This window comes from Hemitrygon akajei, chromosome 2 (assembly GCF_048418815.1).
Source record: "Hemitrygon akajei chromosome 2, sHemAka1.3, whole genome shotgun sequence".
Taxonomy (NCBI): domain Eukaryota; kingdom Metazoa; phylum Chordata; class Chondrichthyes; order Myliobatiformes; family Dasyatidae; genus Hemitrygon; species Hemitrygon akajei.
The window spans coordinates 83,801,904-83,821,675 of NC_133125.1; the positions used below are offsets into that span (position 1 = coordinate 83,801,904).

General features: G+C 40.6%; 1 protein-coding gene across 3 annotated transcripts in view; it reads left to right on the forward strand.

Annotated features, from left to right (window-relative positions):
• LOC140714304 (contactin-associated protein-like 5) overlaps window positions 1-19,772 on the forward strand; it is a 1,942,527-nt gene that overhangs the window by 985,648 nt on the left and 937,107 nt on the right. For 2 of the 3 annotated variants that reach the window (XM_073025413.1, XM_073025434.1), the window contains one exon: window positions 9,680-9,880. In XM_073025413.1, coding sequence (XP_072881514.1) covers window positions 9,680-9,880 — 201 coding nt within the window. The remainder of the gene's footprint in view (window positions 1-9,679; window positions 9,881-19,772) is intronic. The other variant, XM_073025423.1, reaches the window with a different exon arrangement.

Genomic DNA, 19,772 nt, shown 5'->3' on the forward strand with positions numbered 1-19,772 from the left:
TATTGTTTTTTTTTCTTTGTACATCAATGCAGAGGATTCTTGCTCCTATTTTTTCTAGCAATAAAATGGGATAAATTATCTTTAGTTGTCTACAGGAAGGAGTTACTCAGAATGGCCCCACCATTTAGGTGTGTAAGACAGGCTTGCCCGACCCATGGCTTTTCACATTTTTGTACCCTCAGATTTCTGGAAATGAGACTGACACTGAGTCTTCATTCCCACTGTTTAGCTAGAAGTGCAGAAAATCACTCCCAACCTTGAGGCTTTAAATATGTCAATGAGTCTGTTGTGGAGAGTGCAAAGACAAGGTTTTAGAGAAGAATAAGCCAATGTTCTCAAGTAGTCATGTGAGTACTTGTTCTCAGTTTATGGCTGACATACATAATTAATAAGCTGTTTAAAATGTCAACCTGCAGATGACACTTATTCAAATAATTGATGTTGCTCAGAGGATTCAGTTAATGTCAGGTCAAATATCCAAATCTTAATTGACCTTACAAGCAGATATCAAATGTTAAATATTCTACTTCCAGTGTCACAACTAAATAAAAAGCCTTTATAATAAAATAAAATGCTTTATTGTTATTTCAAGGTGAAGATTCTGAGTTATTTTATATAGAAATCATTAAAATTGATACATCTTCTGCACTGGATTAACCAGAACTTTTAGTCATCCTCAGGATACAGACATTTTTATTTTATTTATTTATTTGGAGATCCAACACGGAACAGGCTCCTCGGACCCAATGAGCCACACCTCCAGCCACTCACCTATTTAACCCTATCCTTCTCACAGGATAATTTCCAATGACTAATTAACCTATTAACCAGTACTTCTTTGGACTGTGAGAGGAAACTGGAGCACCTGGAGAAAACCCACACAGTCACAGAGAGAACGTACAAACTCCTTACAAATGGTGCCAGAATTAAACTCCATACTTTAACACCCTGAGCTGTAATAGTGTCAGACTAACTCCTACCATACCGTGCCTTCCCATGAGAATTCTGGTGAGGATGATGTTTATTATCTTGGCTGAAATTTGCAGTGGACTGTATTCTTCAACTGCTGAAACATTTCAAGGGGATAGGTACAACTGGGTGTCTCACTAATTTGAGAGAAATTACACTGGATGAATAATAAATAGCATGTGGGTCAGACTGTGCAAGAACAGTTTAGTCAAAAAGCTCCAAAACCTGGGCGTCTGTACCTTCCTCTGCAACTGGATCCTTGACTTCTTCACCAGGAGACCACAGTCAGTGAAGATCAGAATAGTATCTCCTCCTCACTGATAATCAACACTGGCATACCTCAGGGATATGCACAGCCTTGCACTCAACATCACTAAATCTAAGGAAATGATTGGGGACTTCTGGAAGAGAAAGTTGTGGGAAGGCATACACCAGTTCTCATCAAGGGATCAGCAGGGAATGGGTGAAAAGTTTCAAGTTCCTGGGTGTCAGTATCTCAGAAGAACTACCCTGAGCCCAAGATATTGATGCAATTATAAAGAAGGAACAATAGTGGCTATATTTGTTAGAAGTTTGAGAGACTTAGTATATCATCAAAGACTCTTGCCAATTTCTGCAGGTGTACTATGGAGTGAATTCTAACTCATGCCATTCCCATATGGTATGGAGAGGCCACTGTACAGGATTGGAAGAAGTTGCAGTAAGACTCAAACTCAGCCAGCCCCACCATGGGTGCTGGCCTCTCCAGCACCAAGGACACCTTCAAAAGGTGATGACAGCACTAAGGACACCTTCAAAAGGTGATAACAGCACCAAGGACACTTTCAAAAGGTGATGACAGCACTAAGGACACTTTCAAAAGGTGATGACAGCACCAAGGACACCTTCAAAAGGTGATGACAGCACTAAGGACACCTTCAAAAGGTGATGACAGCACCAAGGACACTTTCAAAAGGTGATGACAGCACCAAGGACACCTTCAAAAGGTGATGACAGCACCAAGGACACTTTCAAAAGGTGATGACAGCACCAAGGACACCTTCAAAAGGTGATAACAGCACCAAGGACACCTTCAAAATTGCGAGTGGAGCTAAGGAGCTAATGGCACCTAATGACAACTCCTTTGTTTGCATCTTCAGAAACAGCTCTATTTCTGTCTTTAATGTTTCTATTTTTCCCTTTCAGTGTTCTTTTGAAGTCCCTGACCTAGAGTTACATGCTGACATCGGTTCTTTGAGGGAATGAGACCTGCACTTGGGGTCTCATAAATGCCCATTATTCGAGATAACAAGGACACGGCCTAGAAGATTAGCTCACCTTCAGAGTTCCAGGATTGTTCTGGCTCTGGAAGCGGGCGGACTCATGGTCGGTGCCTAAGCAGGGAATCGGTGTGTCATGGGAGACAGATGATCGAAAGCAGCGAGCTGGCTGTGTGCCCAGAGATCCGAGGTGTTTGGGCACAGATCTTGGAAAAAGTGACGCAACAGACTTTTAACATCGTAAATCAGCAAGTTGTTTGTTATGTCTCCCCTCTTGCTGTGAAACAGAGACTCCTCTTTTTCTCTTATTAGGGAGAGAGAGAGAGCCTGTTGTATGTTGAATTACCAGGTGAACAAATAGTCTTTGGGGTACTGCAAGTCTGAGTTTTTATTAATGCTTTGCTACATGCTTGAGTGCTTGGTGAGGGGCACTGATGCTTTTTGCTGGTGGGGGAGAGGGGATTGTTGCTTACAGGTGCTCATGCGGGGAGGGGGGCTTTGGTGTTCTAACATTTAACTGTCATTCATTCTTTGGAGCACTCCTCTATTTTTGTGGATGGTTGCAAAGCAAAAGCATTTCAGGATGTATATTGTATACGTTTCTCTGACATTAAAGGTACCTTTGAAACCTTTGACTCAAAAGAGCGACACCTATCATTAAGGACCCCATTCTTAAGTCATGTCCTCTTCTCAATGGAGGTGCTACAGGAGCTTGAAGGCACACACTCAACATTTCAGGAACAGCTTCTTCTCCTCCACTATCAGATTTCTGAATGGACAATGAACCCATGATCATTACCTCAATATTTTTTTCTATATTTTTCTTTCTTTTCCTTTGCTCTCTTTTTGCACAACTTACTTAATTTAATCATATATATATCATATAGGAATTTATAGTTTATTGCATTATTGTGTATTGCAATGTACTGCTGCCACAGAATATCAAATTTCATGACATATGCCAACGATATTAAAACTGATTTGGATTCTGTTTCTGAACAGCAGGTTCACACTATCAGAAGGAAACACTGAGCTCTTGCTGGTAATTTTTTCTTGAATTATTTGCCATTAAATTCATCCATTATAATTTTTCAGAAGACATGAGGTAAATAGAGAAGAAGATTCTAATAGATTGCAAGGAGACATGGATGGATGAACTGAAAACAGCAGACAAAATTTAATACAATGTAGTGTGAAATTATGCAATTTGGCAGAAAGAATAAAGATAAACTAAATGACACATTTTAAAGGCTGTATAGGAAGAGAGGGACCGGGATGTACATGTGCAGAAGAAGTGGCAGGACATACGAGATTCTGAATATGCTGGAAATCTTGAGTAAGATACACAACGTGCTGAGAGAACTCTGCAGGTCAATCAGCATCTATGGAGGGAAATAAGCAGTTGATGCTTCAGGAAAAGTCCCTTCATCAGGAGTTGTTTCAAATGGAAGGACATATTGAGAAATTATTTAGTAAAGCAGAAGGAAGCCTAGGTTACATAAAGAGTGGCATAGAGTGCAAAAGAAAGGAAATTACGTTGAGTCTGTACAGCACTGAATTATTGTGACCAATTCTGGTCACTACTCTTCAGGAGAGTTGTGGAAATCTCAAGGACTTTGCAACAAAGATTTAGAAGAGCGGTTCTGGAGATAAGGGATTTCATCTATTTGGGTATACATTAGTAAACCTGGTAGCACCATATCCCTCCATGTAATTCGGATTCATGTACTTATCTGAACTTCCGCTAAGTGTTGCAATTGAAACTGTACCCACCACTGGCAGCTTGTTCTGCACTCACACTGCTTTCTGGATGAAGGAAAACTGAAGACCTAATTTTGACTTTTTATATACACCTCTATTTAGCTGAGAATTACTGCCTGTAATAAAGTTCCACTGATTGTTTCACGCTTGTTATTTGCTTTTGGAAGCAGACATAATAAAGACCTTTTAAATACTCTAGATAGAGGAGTTGAAGACGACCTGGTCCAATCATAGGAAGGTCCACACTGGCTAAATGAGTAATAATAGTTCAAAAAGGAAAAAAGAATAAGTTAAGGTTTAATTAGGATTTTCAGTTCACAAGTTGTAAGAATGATGGAAACAGAATCAGTTAGTATTTCCAGAATAGAGCTGAGTAGTGTTGAAGCCGTGGTATCATCATGGTTAGAACAAAGCTATTACAGCTCAGGGCAACAGATTTCAGTTCATTTCCAGCATCCTCTAGAAGGAGTTTTTACGCCTTCCTGGGAACTGTGTGGGCTTCCTCCAGGTGCTCTGGTTTCCTCCCATATGCCTGTTAGTTAGTTCATTTGTCTTTGTAAGTTGTTCTGTAATAATGCTAGGGCTAAATAGGTGGGTTGTTAGGTGGTGTAGCTCATTGGGCCAGAAAGGCCTATTTTGCACTGTATCTATAATTAAATAAATAAAAGAAACAAAGACTAATTTACATGAACAGGAAATTGGACTTATTGGATTGCTTTAATGGAAGCTAGCATAGAGTCTAAGGGCTAAATGGACTTATTTGAGATTATCGGAAATAAATTTCAGAAGCAGAGTTCAACTTGCTCACATTTCTTCATTACCAGCAGATAACCAGCTCCTTTGACATGATTGTTCACATCACATAATTCTAAATAAAGAGCAGATTAACCAACAACCCTTATATTTAATGCATTCTATTTTCCCACATAGTAGTATAACTCATTACATTTGTAATTTTATCCATCTTCTGATAACAGTCAGTGAAATCTCCAGTTATAATTGTGTACTATTTCATGACAATCTCCAGCATCTTAAGGACCCTTTGTCTTCAGGCATTTCTCTATGCCAAACTAACAAAGCAAACGTTCTCTGAGATAGATGAAGCATCTAAAAGCAGAACATTGTACTAATGAAGCTTATTGAAAGATATAAACTATCCATTTACTGTCAGTCTTACTTGAATGATTCAATGGTCACCGCACTTAAACTCCATTACAGCTTCTTGCTTAACAGGCAAAGGGTAAAGGTTTGGATTGGCCAGCCATTGAAGGAATTTAATAGCAGTAAGACATCTATCTGTCAGTGCTGAAGTGATTTATATCTCTAAATTAGTTGTCCAGGTCATTGGATAGTAGATCAGTAAAACAACAACTATGTTACCATTCTGGATTTATTCATTTGTCCAACTGTTAAAACAAGCAATCACTTGAGAGAAATCTGCACTGGAGAAAACGGAGGGCTTAAAGAAAAACTAAGGCTCTATGAAAGCACAGTGGTTAACATAACACTATCAGAGTACCAGTAACAGAGTTTCAATTACTTGCTGTCTGTAAGGAGTGTCTATGACCATGACCACCTGGGATTCCTCTGGGTGCTCCAGTTTCCTCCTACATTCCAAAGACATACCAGTTAATAGGATAATTGCTCAAATGGGTGTAATTGGATGGAGTGGGCTCATTGAGCCAGAAGGATCTGTTACTGTGTTGTATCTCTAAAGAGAAAAATAATTCCATTAACCTCCATTTCTTCAGCTCTTTCCAATTATTCAGTTTTTGAAATGTGACATTGCATTTATTGTCCATCCATAATTACCGTAGGAAGGTTGTGGTGAAAGACATCTTCCATCACAGCTTTCAAAGGTACTTTTAATGTCAGAGAAATGTATACAATATGCATACTGAAATTCCTTTTCTTTGCAAACATCCACAAAAACAGAGGAGTGCCCCAAAGAATAAATGATAGTTAAATGTTAGAATCCCAAAGCCTTCCCCCCAGCTCCACCCACACATAAGCGGCAGCAAAGCAACGACCCCCCCACCAGCAAAAAAGCATCAGCGCCCCCCATTGAGCACTCAAGCGTGCAGCAAAGCATCGATAAAGACACAGGCTTGCAGTACCCCAAAGACTATTCGTTCACCCAGTATTTGAAATACCACATGCTCTCTCTTTCCGTAATAAGGGAAAAGTAGTGTCCCCGCTTCCCGCTTCACAACGAGAGGGGAAACAAAACAAGCATCTCACTGATTTATGGTGTTAAAAGTCTGGTGCGTTGCTCCTTCCGAGCTCTGTGCCCAACAAACTCGGGTCTCTGGTCACACAGCCAGCAGCCAGCCTGCTGCTTTTGATCATCTGTCTCCCACGACACTCCAATTTCCTGCAGCAGCACTGATCTCGAGTTCACTCATCTCCACAGCCACAAAATCCCGGAATCCTGAAGGTGCACTAGTCTTCTAGGCCACGTCCTTGGCATATTGAATAGCAGCCAGTCGTGAGACCCCGAGAGCGGGTCCCATTCCAACAAAGAGCCGGTCAGTGGTAACTCCAGGTCAGGGTCTTCAAAAGAACCCTGAGAGAGAAAAAGGAGATATTTAAGATAGAAATAGAGCAGTTTCTGAAAATGTAAGCAGAGCAGTCGCTGTCATTCTCCTGAACTCCTCCTCCAATCGATCTGATTTAGTGGTGCCCTGGGGTAGAAGTTGCATTTTTAAAAAAAGAAACAACAATTAATTTCCAAATCAAAATACATTCAATGATGAACAAAATATTATTGCTTACTTACAAGTTCAGTTAGTCTTACACTCAGTGGCCACTTTATTAGCTACACTTGTACACCTGCTTATTAGCCAATAAGCTAATCTGCCAATCATGTGGCAGTAACTCAGTTAATCAACACATGCAGACACTGTCAAGACGTTCAGTTGTTGTTCAGACCAAATATCATAATGGGGAAGAAATGTGAATTTGTTGGCTTTGACCGTAGAATTATTGTTGGTGCCAAACGGTGTGGTATGAGTATCTCAGAGGCAGCTGATCTCCTGGGATTTTCAAGAGCAACAGAGTTGACAGCGGATGATGTGAAAAACAAGACAAAACATTACCCAGTGAGTGACAGCTCCATGGGCAAAAAAGCCTTGTCAATAAGAGCGGTCAAAGGAGAATGGCTAAACCGGTTCAAGCTGACAGAAAGGTGACATCACTCCAAGTAACCGTGCATTACAACAGTGGTGTTCAGATGAACATCCATTAATGGACAATACATTGAACCTTGAAGTGGATAAGCTTCGGCAGCAAAAAACAATGAACATACATTCACTGGCCACTTTATTAGGTATAGGAGGTACCTAATAAAAGTGTACGCTGAGTGTACATCTTCAGTCAACGTGGCTTTGATGCTTCACTCTCAGATGAGCTCAATGCTTTTTACATGTTTTCAAAGAGGGAATAAAACTAAACCTATACAAATCCCTTCATTGTCTGGTGACCCTGTGATCTCTGTCTCAGAAGCTGACATCAGAACATCTTTCAAGAGGGTGAACCCTTGTAAGACGTCAGGCCCTGATGGTGTACCTGGTAGGGCTCTACAAACCTGTGCCACCGACTGGTGGAACTATTCAAGGTCATCTTCAATCTCTCACTTATGCAGTCGGAGGTTCCCATCTACTTCAAAATGGCAACATTCCGATACCCAAAGAGAGCATCGTGAGCTGCCTCAACAACTATCACCTAGTGGAACTCCTACTGTGATGAAGTGCTTTGAGAGGCTAGAATCAACTCCTGCCTAACTCCTGGACCTGCTGCAATTTCCCTTTTGCCACAATGTTTACAGTAGCTGCAATCTCACTGGCTTTCCACTTGGCATTGGACTACCTGGGCAATAGTACTACCGACATAAGGCCGCTGTTAATTGACTACAGCTCAATGTTCAACAACAGCATGCCCTCAATTCTAATCAGCTCAATCTGGTAATTGGAAATAACATCTCCTCCTCGCTGATGATCAACACTGACACACCGCAAGGACGTGTGCTGAGCCCACTGCTCTATTCTCTCTTTTCACATGACTGTGTGGCTTGTCACAGTTCAAATACCATCTATAAATTTACTGACAATACAGCTATTGTTTGCAGAATTTCACATGGTAATGAGGAGGTATACAGGGGTGAATGAGATAGCTATATCAGATAGTTGAGTAGTGTCACAACAACAACCATACGCTCGATGTCAGTAAGACCAAGGAATTGGTTGTGGACTTCAGGAAGGGAAAGTCAAGATAACACACTCCAGTCCTTATTGAGAGATTAGCAGTGGAAAAGGTGAGCAGTTTCAAGTTCCTATTTGTCAACATCTCTGAAGATCGCTCCTGGGCCCAAAATGTTAATGTAGCACACCCAGTGTACTATGAAATGTACTATGGAGAGCACTCTAACTAGTTACATTGCCATCAGATATGGAGGGGCCACTGCACAGGATTGTAAAAAACTGCAGAAAATTGCAACTGAGCCAGCTCGCTCATGCCCGCCCCAGTATTGAGGATATTTTCAAACAGCGATGCCTAAAAAAGGCAGCATTCACCATTCAGAGCCTCCATCATCCAGGACATCCCCACTTCTTATTGTTACCATCGAGAAGGAGGCCCAGGAGCCTAAAGACATACGCTCAATGTTTTGGGAACAGTTTCTTCCCTCTGCCATCAGATCTCTGAATGAACAATGAATCCATAAGCACTATCTCACTATTTTCCTCTCTGATTTTGGTCTACTTATTTAATGTAATTCATATATAAATATTATATATATAATTTATAGCATTTTTATTCTTATGTATTGCAATGTACTGTTGCTGGAAAACATCAAATTTCATGACATATGCCAGTGACATTAAACCTGATTCTGATTATTCTGATACATCTACTTCAGTATTGTAATACTGAAAATGGAAAATATCTTTCAAATTAAAATGGTGATTGACTGATGTACAGTATTTAATTTGAATAAAGGAGATAAATTAATGCAATAATGCCACGTCCAGAATTTGTGTTTACTTTATTTTTTTTGCCAGTATAAATCAAACGTCACTGTCTGCTTCTTCAGGATCTTTCTCGGTATAGTATCAATATTATCTACTTCATTATGTGAATATATTGTCTGTCCTTAAAAGCAGTATGCATTTTTCAAGAAGTAATGCTAAACGACTGTGACTTTTCTTATAGTGGAGGAGTTGAGAAGCAGAGGGCATAACTTCAGAGCAGAAGGATATCACTTTAGAACAGAGATAAGGAAGAATTTCTTGAACCGGGTGGTAAATTTGTGGAATTCATTGCCACAGAAATGTGGAGGCCAAGTCATCGGGTATATTTAGAATGGAGGCTGATACATGCTTGATTAGTAAGGGCATCAAAGGTTATGGGGAGAAGGCAGGAGAATGGGGTTGAGTGGAATAATAAATCAGCCATGATGAAATGGGGGAGTAGTTTAATGAGCCAATTGGCTGAATTTTGTTCCTGTGTCTTGTGGTCTTATAGTCTTTAAAGTCTAACTACATTATTGTGTTGAAAACACAGAGAATTTTGTGAACAACTTTGGACAGAAAATGCCTTGGACATAATGCATTGAATACATTATGTTGTATTAGATCACGGAGATTGTTCTTTTGCACTGTATTTTTTTGATATCTGGTTTTACTTTTTGACAGAAGACAAGACGTGGACAGTAATTCAGCACAACAACACAGAGCTAACCAAAGTCCAGGGTTCTAGTTCAAGCAAACCTCAGCTTGTGCACTTAAGCTACACTGCTAACAGAGAACAACTCCAAGCTATGATTAACAACATGGATTACTGTGAACAAGAGGTATCTTACCACTGTAAAAGATCTCGCCTTCTAAACACACCAGGTATGTACATGCGTCAAGCATATCAATAGCTTCTGTATTGCAAATGATCAAACTGATTAGGAAGAAGTTATGAGAAGAGTTTGAACTAATTATGTTTTTGTTTGTAGTAAAATTTCTACCACTGATTTCTCAGTTATAGCACATAGACAAGTTTGATCAGCATTCCAGATTATTAAATTGGCAGAGATAAACTTTCAATCTCGGTTGTTTGCATTGAATGTAAAATATAGTTTTGTCTGTATGTTGTATGTCTTTTCTGAAATTCAGTTAAATCAATGGAGTTAAATGTCAGAATAAAAGTTCAAAACATACCCTGTAATTTTTATTAGAAGTGATTGTGGACTCTTGCAGAGTCTAAGGCAAAGGGGACTGCCAGGTTAGATTTTATGTAGCACTGTCAATCTAAGCTGTAATCAAACTAGAATGTTGAAGGCTAAGGTGAATTAATTGAGGTTTTTATCAAATTGATAAAGGTTGAGAGAAAAGTAAGAGTCTAAGTCATGCTTCAAAATCATTGCAGAAAGCATGAGAAAATATATCCTCATACAAGGAACCATAGAGCCATTAGACTGTCAAATATAAAAGTGGCTGTTGACAACCATTGCTATGTTCGGGCTCTGCCACTTGAAGGATTGTGTCAAGTGATTGACAGCATTCAAAGATGCAAATTTGATTGATGTGGTTCTCACCAGATGTTGTTTTTGTGGAAAAATATCACATTAAGAAAACTGCTCTCTTGGCATTGTGAACTCTTATTTAAGAAAGTATTTTTGTTGTTTGTTCAATTTACTGATAATTTCAAAGGAGGGAGAGTGAGAGGGAATGAGAATAAATCTCTGCTACAAAAGTAATGGAAACTCATTCAGGCTATTACAAATATTGGAAAAATAGAGTTGTGCTGGAAAGAATGAAAAAGCATGTAGAAACCAACCTATGGATGGAGTTTCATGAATTTCAGCCACAAAAATATCTTTGCATTTGAATGTGTAAATATGGTGTGGTTGGAGAACATAGAGTGTGCAGGTATATATTAAGCACCATTTGTAATGAGATCCAAGTTGTCAGAGTTGGAACAAATACCAATGTGTCCTGAAATTTGTTATTATAAGTAGAACTTAGTGTGCTCTACCAGTATCCAAGGTTCACAACATTGAGAGAATGAACAACTTTCTCCAATTTCTCCAGACAGTGTCTGTAGAATTACTCGGTGAAGCCTTCATCAGTCAGTGTTGATCATGAATGTTGCATCCTAGCTGAGTAGATGCACAAGCCTGGGCAGTATGGTATGGAGAGCAAGCTGTTGCCCATGTACCAAACTTCTTCCCATGCATGCATCTGATGAACCCAAAGGAATGGCACAGTTTTATACCAGCAGTGTTGCAGGAGTTGCCAGGTAGCATTGAACTCAACGTAGGACTACCTTGGGGATCCCAGCTCTGGATTTTTCCCTCTGGGTTTACTCCCAAAGCTTTTCCCTTGAGTGGGTATAGCCGCTAGGCAGCGGAGGTTTAAGATCAGAGTTTTCCTTCTCCTAGATGAGCTGCCAACCATGGCAGACAAGCCCCTTCTGCCCAAAGCAACTGGTTTTAAGATGCTGGTAACCCACCTTGCCCCTTCTCCTGTCAGAAGAAATGGTTCTGCTAGGCTTAGTAGCCAAGCTACATGGGAAGGCCAGGAGCTGGACTTGGTTGTCAGAGGCTATTTGAAATGCATGCTATTGAGAGCATTTAATAGGGAGTGGGAGCTTGTCCCCATTACCACCCTCAGCTATAGCAACCTTAAGGAACCAATTATTCAGTATGTTGGTTTATACATAAGTATTTTGAATTTTATACAAAAACAGAAATGACTGTAACTCACCCAACAGGCACTATTATGCCAGAATTTTCCATTGCCTTCAGAAGGAAGCAAATGTCTGTTTGACTTTTTTGTCGATAGATTCCAAAATGTGCATTGAAAACTCTTAGCAAAGCCCAATTTGACAAAACTTTTGATCCCAAAAAAAGACAACACTAAAGGCTCTATATAAATGCAAATTGATATCTTGGAACTATATCCTCCCATTCAATCTTAAGATGCAATACTTTCTATATCAGCATGAATTTTCCCATTTCAACCAGTCTGTGGTTGACTGAGATGGTGTTTTTGCTTTTACACTATGCATTGTTGCAGCCTACGAATTAGACTTGTATTTTACCCAGATCAATTTATGTTGGATCCACTGAACATTACAGAAGAAAACCAAAAATATAATTTGGATGTTGGAATCTGAAAATGCTGGAAGCAATCAAAAGATCAGAAAACATTCAAAGAAACAGAACCAGTTAATGTTTCAAGTCTAAGACTTTGGTTCTGATGCACGGTCCCAGATCTATAACATTAAGTGCTTGTCCTTCCATAGATGCTACCTGGATTTCCATTTTTTTCCCAGAATTTTCTGCTTCTTTTAAACTTAAATCTCATGGATAATCTAGAGATATCTAGAGACACTGATATCCTATATCTATGAGTCCTTCAAGCTTGCCTTACATGATACCAATTAACCATTCACACATCCTTTGTTGAGTATTCATATCATAAAATAATCACAAAGATTATCAACTGATTTTGATAAAGCACTAAACTTCATTATCTCCTGCAGATATTTATGGAATATAAGTTTATTGATTTTGTGTACTATGTACAAACTGATTGTAATGGTTTTGATTTTATGGTATGAAAAGAGTTCAAAGTAAATTTATTATCAAACTACATATACGTCAACATATCATACCCTGAAATTCATGTTATTGCGGGCTTCACAGTAGATACAATGAAAGATAATAGAATCAATGAAAAGTTACACACAAAACAAACAACTAATTTGCAAGACAAGCTGTGCAAATGCAAAAAAACTATTAATTACGATAAATAGGTGATAAATAATATTGAAAACACAAGATGCAGAGTACTTGTAAGTGAATCCATAGGTTGCAGAATTAGTAGAGTGGTGAGGTGAGTGAAGTTATCCATGCTGGTTCACACACTGCCACTGCACTCCAATATGCCACCCACCAACATCAGGAGTAGTGTAAAGAAAGCTCACATCCTCTCGAGCCAAAAACATGGCTCAGTATCAGGCAGCCCACATTGCTGGGCTAATTTGAGGAACTTTGTCTGACCTTTGGCCAATCTTATGACTCGGTGAATGATCTAACTTGCAAGTGTAAGTAGTTCTTGATTACAACTATTTTCTGAGTTTGGCCTGATCCCATCCAACTGGGGTAAAAATTATTAATGTATACAAAACAGATTATTAAAAGTTTCTTACAATGTCATAAACAAAACAATGCTTCAAAGATGCTGCAATTAATAGACCATAAGATATAGGAACAGAATTAGACCATTTGGCCCACAATTTCATCATGGCTGATCCAATTTTCCTCTCAGCCCCAAACTCTTTCATTCTCCAAATATCCCTTCATGCCATGACCAATCAAGAACCTATCACCTCTGTCTTAAATATACATAAAAACTTGGCCTCCACAGCTTCCTGTGGCAAAGAATTCCGCAGGTTCACCACTCTCTGGCTAAAGGAATTCCTTCTCATCTCCATTCTAAAAGGACACCACTGTACTCTGAGGCTATGTTCTCTGGTCTTAGACTCTCCCACCATAGAAAAAATCCTCTCCACATCCACTCTTCAAGACTCTTCACCATTCCATAGGTTTCAATGAGGTCAACCCACATTCTTTTGAATTCTAGTGAATACAGGCCCAGAGCCATCAGACGATCTTCATATGACAAGCCATTCAATCCTGGAATCATTTTCATGAACCTCCTTTGAACCTGCTTCAGTTTCAGAGCATCCTTTCTAAGATAAGGGACCCAAACTTGCTCACAATACTCCAAGTGAGGCCTTATCAGTGTTTTTAAAAAGTCTCATCATTGCATCCTTGCTTTTATATTCTTGTCCTCTTGAAATGAATGCTAACATTGCACTTGCCTTCCTCTCCACAGACTCAACCTGCAAATTAACCTTTAGGGAATCCTGCACAAGGACTCCCAAGTCCCTTTGTGACTCAGTTTTTGTACTTTCTCTCCATTTAAAAAATAGTCAACAATTTCATTTCTTCTACCAAAGTGTATAACCAGACACTTCCTGACACTGTATGTCACCTGCCATTTCTTTGCCTACTCTCCTGAACTGCCCTAGTCCACCTGTAGCCTCTCTACTTCCTCAAAATTACCTGCCCCCACTTATTTTAATATTGTCTGCAAGCATTGTAGCAAAGCCATCAATACCATCATCCAGATTATTGACATATAATGAAAAAAAGAATCAGCCCCAACACAGACATTGACCCCTGTAGAACACCACTAGTCACTGGCAGTTAACCAGAAAAGGTTTCCCTTATTCCCACTCTCTGCCTGCTGCCAATCATCCACTGCTTTATCCATACTAGAATCTTTTCAGTAAAACCATGGGTTTTTAGTTTGTTAAGCAGCCTCATTTGTGGTACCTTGTCACAGGCCTTCTGCAAGTCCAAATACACAACATGAACTGATTCTCCTTTCTCTATCCGGCTTTTTATTTCTTCAAAAAATTCCCACAGATACGTCAGGCAAGATTTTCCCTTGGAAACCATGTTGACTGCAGCTTGCTTTATCATGTGCCTCCAAGTACCCTGAGACCTCATCCTTAATAATTGACTCCAGAATCTTCGCAACCACTGAGATCAGACTAACTGGTCTATACAGTAGTTTCCTTTCTTCTGCCTCCCTCCCTTATTGAAGAGTGAAGTGACATTTGCATTATTCCAGTCTTCTGGAACCATTCCAGAAACTACCGTAGTGATTCTTGAAAGATCATTACTAATGGCTCCACGATTTTACCAGCCACATCTTTCAGAACCCCAGAGTAATTCCCTTTACTCCATTGTAATACTGATTCATCTGACTTTAGCTACTCTTTCTCAAATTTTAGGGTGAATTTGATTATATTATGGTCACTTCCCCTACAGGTTTTAATGCCTTGAAGTGTCTAATCAATTCTCGTTCATTGTACAACACCCAGTCCAGACTAGCTGATCCCATAGTGGGTTCAACCACAAGCTGCTCTAAAAAGCCATCTCACAGGCACTCTAGAAATTTTCCACCTTGGAATCCAGCACCAACTTGATTTAACCAATCTACCTGCATATTGAAATCCCCCATGAGTATTGTAACATTGCCCTTTTGGAATGAATTTTCTATCTCCCATTGTAATTTGTAGGCCACATCCTTACTACTATTTGAGGATCTGTCTAGAACTCCCAATGAGTTTTTTTTACCCTTGCAGTTCCTTGCCTCTATCCACAATGATTGAACACTTTTTGACCCTATGTCACTTCTTTCTCATGATTTGATTTCACTTTTTGCCAACAAAACAATGCCACACCCTCAGCCTTCCTGCCTGTGCTTTCGATACAATGTGAATAGCTGAATTAAGTATCCAGCTATAATTATCCCTGCAAGCGTAAGTGCTACACCTGTCCCTACACCTCCTTTCTTACCACCATTCAGGGCCCCAAACAGTCCTTCCAGGTGAGGCAACACCTCACTTGTGAGTCTGTTCGGGTCATCTATTGCATCCGGTGCTCCCGGTGCGGCCTCCTCTACATTGGTGAGACCCGACGTAGATTGGGGAACCGCTTCATCGAGCACCTCCGCTCTGTCCACCACAACAGACAGGATCTCCCAGTTGCCACCCACTTCAACTCTGTTTCATGTTCCCATTCGGATATGTCCATACATGGCCTCCTCTACTGCCATGATGAGGCCAAACTCAGGTTGGAGGAGCAACACCTCATATACCGTCTGGGTAGTCTCCAGCCCCCTGGCATGAACATTGAATTCTCCAACTTCCGGTAATTCCCTCCCTCTCCCTTCCCCCATCCCAGTTTCACTCTGCCTCCTCTTCCAGCTGCCTATCACCTCTCTCATGATTCTGCCTTCCTGTACTACCCATAGTGCTTTCCTCTTACATTCCTTCTTCACCTGCCTATCCCCTCCCTGCTTCCCCTCCCCCACCCCTTGATCTTTCCCCTGATTGGTTTTTCACCTGGCACCTACCAGCCTTCTCCTTCCCACCCTCCCCCCACCTTCTTTATGGGGCCCCTGCCCCCTCCCTCTTCAGTTCTGATGAAGGATTTCAGCCCAAAACATTGACTGCTCATTTCCACGGATGCTGCCTGACCTGCTGAGTTCCTCCAGCGTGTTGTGCATGTTGCTCCAGCTATAATCTTTCAGCCATGATTCAGTGATGCCAACGACATCATACCTGCCAATCTGCAACTGCTGCAAGTTGATCTACCTTATTCCGTGTACTGTGCACATTGAAATATAACACCTTCAATCCTGTAAACACCCTTTTCAATTTTTCTGCCTTTTACGTTATAACTCATCCTATTGACTGCAGTTTTCCCTCTCAGCAGCCTCTCCTCTCTACACATTGCCTCTGTTTGTAAGCCTCATCTTTAGCACTATCATTCGCCTTTTCTACGATACTTCTTGCATTGAAGTACTGTATGTGCAGCTTAGGAAACTGGTCTCATCGTGCTCAACCTTTTGATTCCTGACTTTGTCTGAGATCTTACCAACATCTGCTTCCACAACCTCTCCACTGACTGTTCAGGCACTCCGGTTCCCATCCCCCTGCAACTCTAGTTTATACTCCACTGTGCAGCAATAAGAAACCTTTCTGCTGTGATATTAGATCCCTCTCCAGATCAGGTGCAAACTGACCCTTCTATACAGATCCCACCTTCCCTGGAAGAGAGCTTGAAGACCCAAAAATCTTACGCCCTCCATCCTCAACCAACTCCTTAGCCAGGTATTAAACTGTATAATCTTCCTAGTTCTGGCCTCACTAGCACGTGGTATGGGAAGCATTCCTGAGATCACAACACTGGAGGACTTGCCCTTTATCTTAGCACCTCACTCCGTGAACTCCCTATGCAGAACCTTGTCACTCTTCCTGCCCACGACATTGGTAACTACATGGACCATGACTTCTGGCTGTTCACCCTCCCATTTAAGAATGTTCAGGACTCGATCAGAGATCTCCTGGACCCTAGCACCCGGTAAGCGACACAGAACCTTCTGTCCGTTCTCCAAGCTAACAAATCCCCTATCACCACTGCATGCCTCTTCTTCTCCCCTTCACAGTCACAGAGGCAGACTCAGTACCAGAGGCCCAACCACTGTGCTTTCCTCTGTTAGGACATCCCCCACGTCCCCTGCAGACAGTATCCAAAGTGATATACCTGTTTTTGAGGGGAGGCACAGGGGCTGTCTGAACTGGCTCCTTAAACCCTTTTCCCTTCCTGTTGCCCAGTTTCATGTGCCCTGCAACTTAGGAGTAACTACTTCTCTATATATCCTGTCTACCATCCCCTCCAGCCTCTCGAATAATCCAGAGTTTATCCTGTTCCAGCTCCAGCTCCCTAACGTGAATTGTTAGAAGCTGCAGCTGGATGCACTTCTCACAGTTGCAGTCATCGGGGACACTGAAGGTCTCCCTGCCTTCTCACACTCAGAAGAGGAGAATTTCACTTTCTCGTTTTTGCCTGCCAGCTCTACTATCCTAGTTGAGTAGATATAAAGAAGGGAAGAAAAAAAGTGAGCTTTTCTTTCCTTTTTGGTTTCTCCGACTGAAGCCTAGAAGAGCTAAAGACTCGAGATTACCACTCTGACTGTCCACTCAAGATGACGGCCACTGCGATGATGGCCGCTGAGCCTGTCCCTGCCTTCCTTTAATTTGCTTTTGCTAATCAATCCCAAACACCAATTGGTCACTGGTCAAAGCTCTTTTTTATTGTAGTGACCTACTTTTCTACTCAGGCAGTGGTCCTGATTGAAGTCCCCTCCTCTCAAAACTCCTGACATCCGGATTGGCTGCTGGTCAAAGCTCTTTCTTGATAACAAAAGATAAAAAACTCTTAAGTGTATGGTGCAAACTAAAAAAAAAAGAACTTTTGCACTAATAGCTTTAATGCTCTAATGATCTTGGACAGTTTTAATCATTAACCACCTCTTCAATTTTCAATTAGGTTCTACTGAAGGGTCTCGGCCTGAAACGTCGACTGTACTCTTTTCCATAGATGCTGTCTGGCCTGCTGAGTTCCTCCAGCATTTGGTGTGTGTTTTTCAGAGGTGAACTTGTTGGAATTTATCCTGAGAAGCATTCTGTCAGATTGAGAGGTGTAGGAGAAAACTGAAAGGTCACAAATTAGTGTTTGAAATAATAAGTGATTTATTTAAAAACTGCTGTGCATCAGGAAACCAGCCAAAGCTGATCTACCTGGCCATGAATTTAGTAGAGCTTTTCACATTCTCAGTTGATGAGATTGTCAGTAAAACTACATGTTCTTAACTGAATGGTGGCTACAGGAAGACTTAATTAAGTAAAGGGCTAGGTCCTGATTATAGAGTAAAATTATTGTCCATAGGTCTAACAGTAAATCCTATTTTCTATTACAAACATGGGTGCATGCTATAACATAATTAATGAAAATCCTTAACCTTGGACATCATTGCTGCTGCGTTCCATGTCTCTACTTCTTGGCTTTGTGTGTGGTTCCTTAATACCACACTAGCACAATCCACATCGCTATTTATTAGTTACTAGCTCTCACTGTTCTTTCCCTACAACATGAGGGAAACAATTTAAGACTGAAATTAGGAAGAATTCCCTCTCTCAAAGGGCTGTGAGTTATGAAAGTGCGCACCACACAATGCTCTCCGGCAGTCCTCATGATTGTTTGAGGCTGAAACCAACAGTCTATTCAGTGAGGGATTAACAATTATGGGAAAAGGGCAGGAAAATGGACAAGGAATGTTCAGTCATATTGAATGGCAGAGTATGCTCAAAGGGATGGAATGCCTTATACCTGTTTCAAAATTGTATGGTGCTATAAACTGACAAGACTTGTGCAATCGCTCAGCATGTAAGTTCATAAAGCAACTGTCCTCAGTGGAAGGCTCTGAGACATCAGAGGAGTCAGATTGGGATATCGCACTCTTCTGAGCAATGATCAGCTACTCTGTGAACGAGATTCCAAGAGCAACAATAAGACAATTAGTCCTTGCCTCTCGAGATACAGAGAGAATATGGCATTAATTTTAACATGAAGATATTGATTAAGGGAATAAAAGGATTAACTTATGAGGAGCATTTGATAGCCCTGGGCTTGTACTTGCTGAAGTTTAGAAAAATGAGGAAAGGTATCCCATGGAAATCTATCGAATATTGAAAGCCCTAGATAGAGTGGATCTGGAGATGTTTCCTGTGGTAGGGAGTCTAGAACCAGAAGGCAGAGCCTCACAATAGAGAGACATGCATTTAGAAAAGAGATGAGGAGGAATTTCTTAAGCCAGAAGGTTGTGAATCTGTGGAATTCATTGCCAGAAACAGCTGCAGAGGCCAAGTCATTGGATATATTTAAATTGGAGGATAATAGCTCTTTTACTAGTAAGGGTGCCAAAGGTTATTGGGAGAATGCAGGAGAATGGGGTTTGGGGCATTGGTTTATTTTTGCCACATGTACCAAGATACAGTGAAATCTTGTCTTGCATACTGCTTATATCATTACACAGTGCATAAGAAGAATAAGGCAAAAATAAGGTAAAACTATACCTTACCTAAAATAAGGTAAAACTATACTGTACCTTGTTCATGTTCCATTGCTCTTCCAGTATCCTCTTTTAATTAAGCATATTTCTGCTGTTTTTCACTTATTGATTTCTGTGTGTTATCTGTGTTTGGGATGTCTCTATCTATTAAGTAAGCTGTTTTTGCTTGTTTATCCCATAGTATTATATCCGGATGGTTATTATCGTTTGTTCTATCTGTAATAATAGATTGATCATC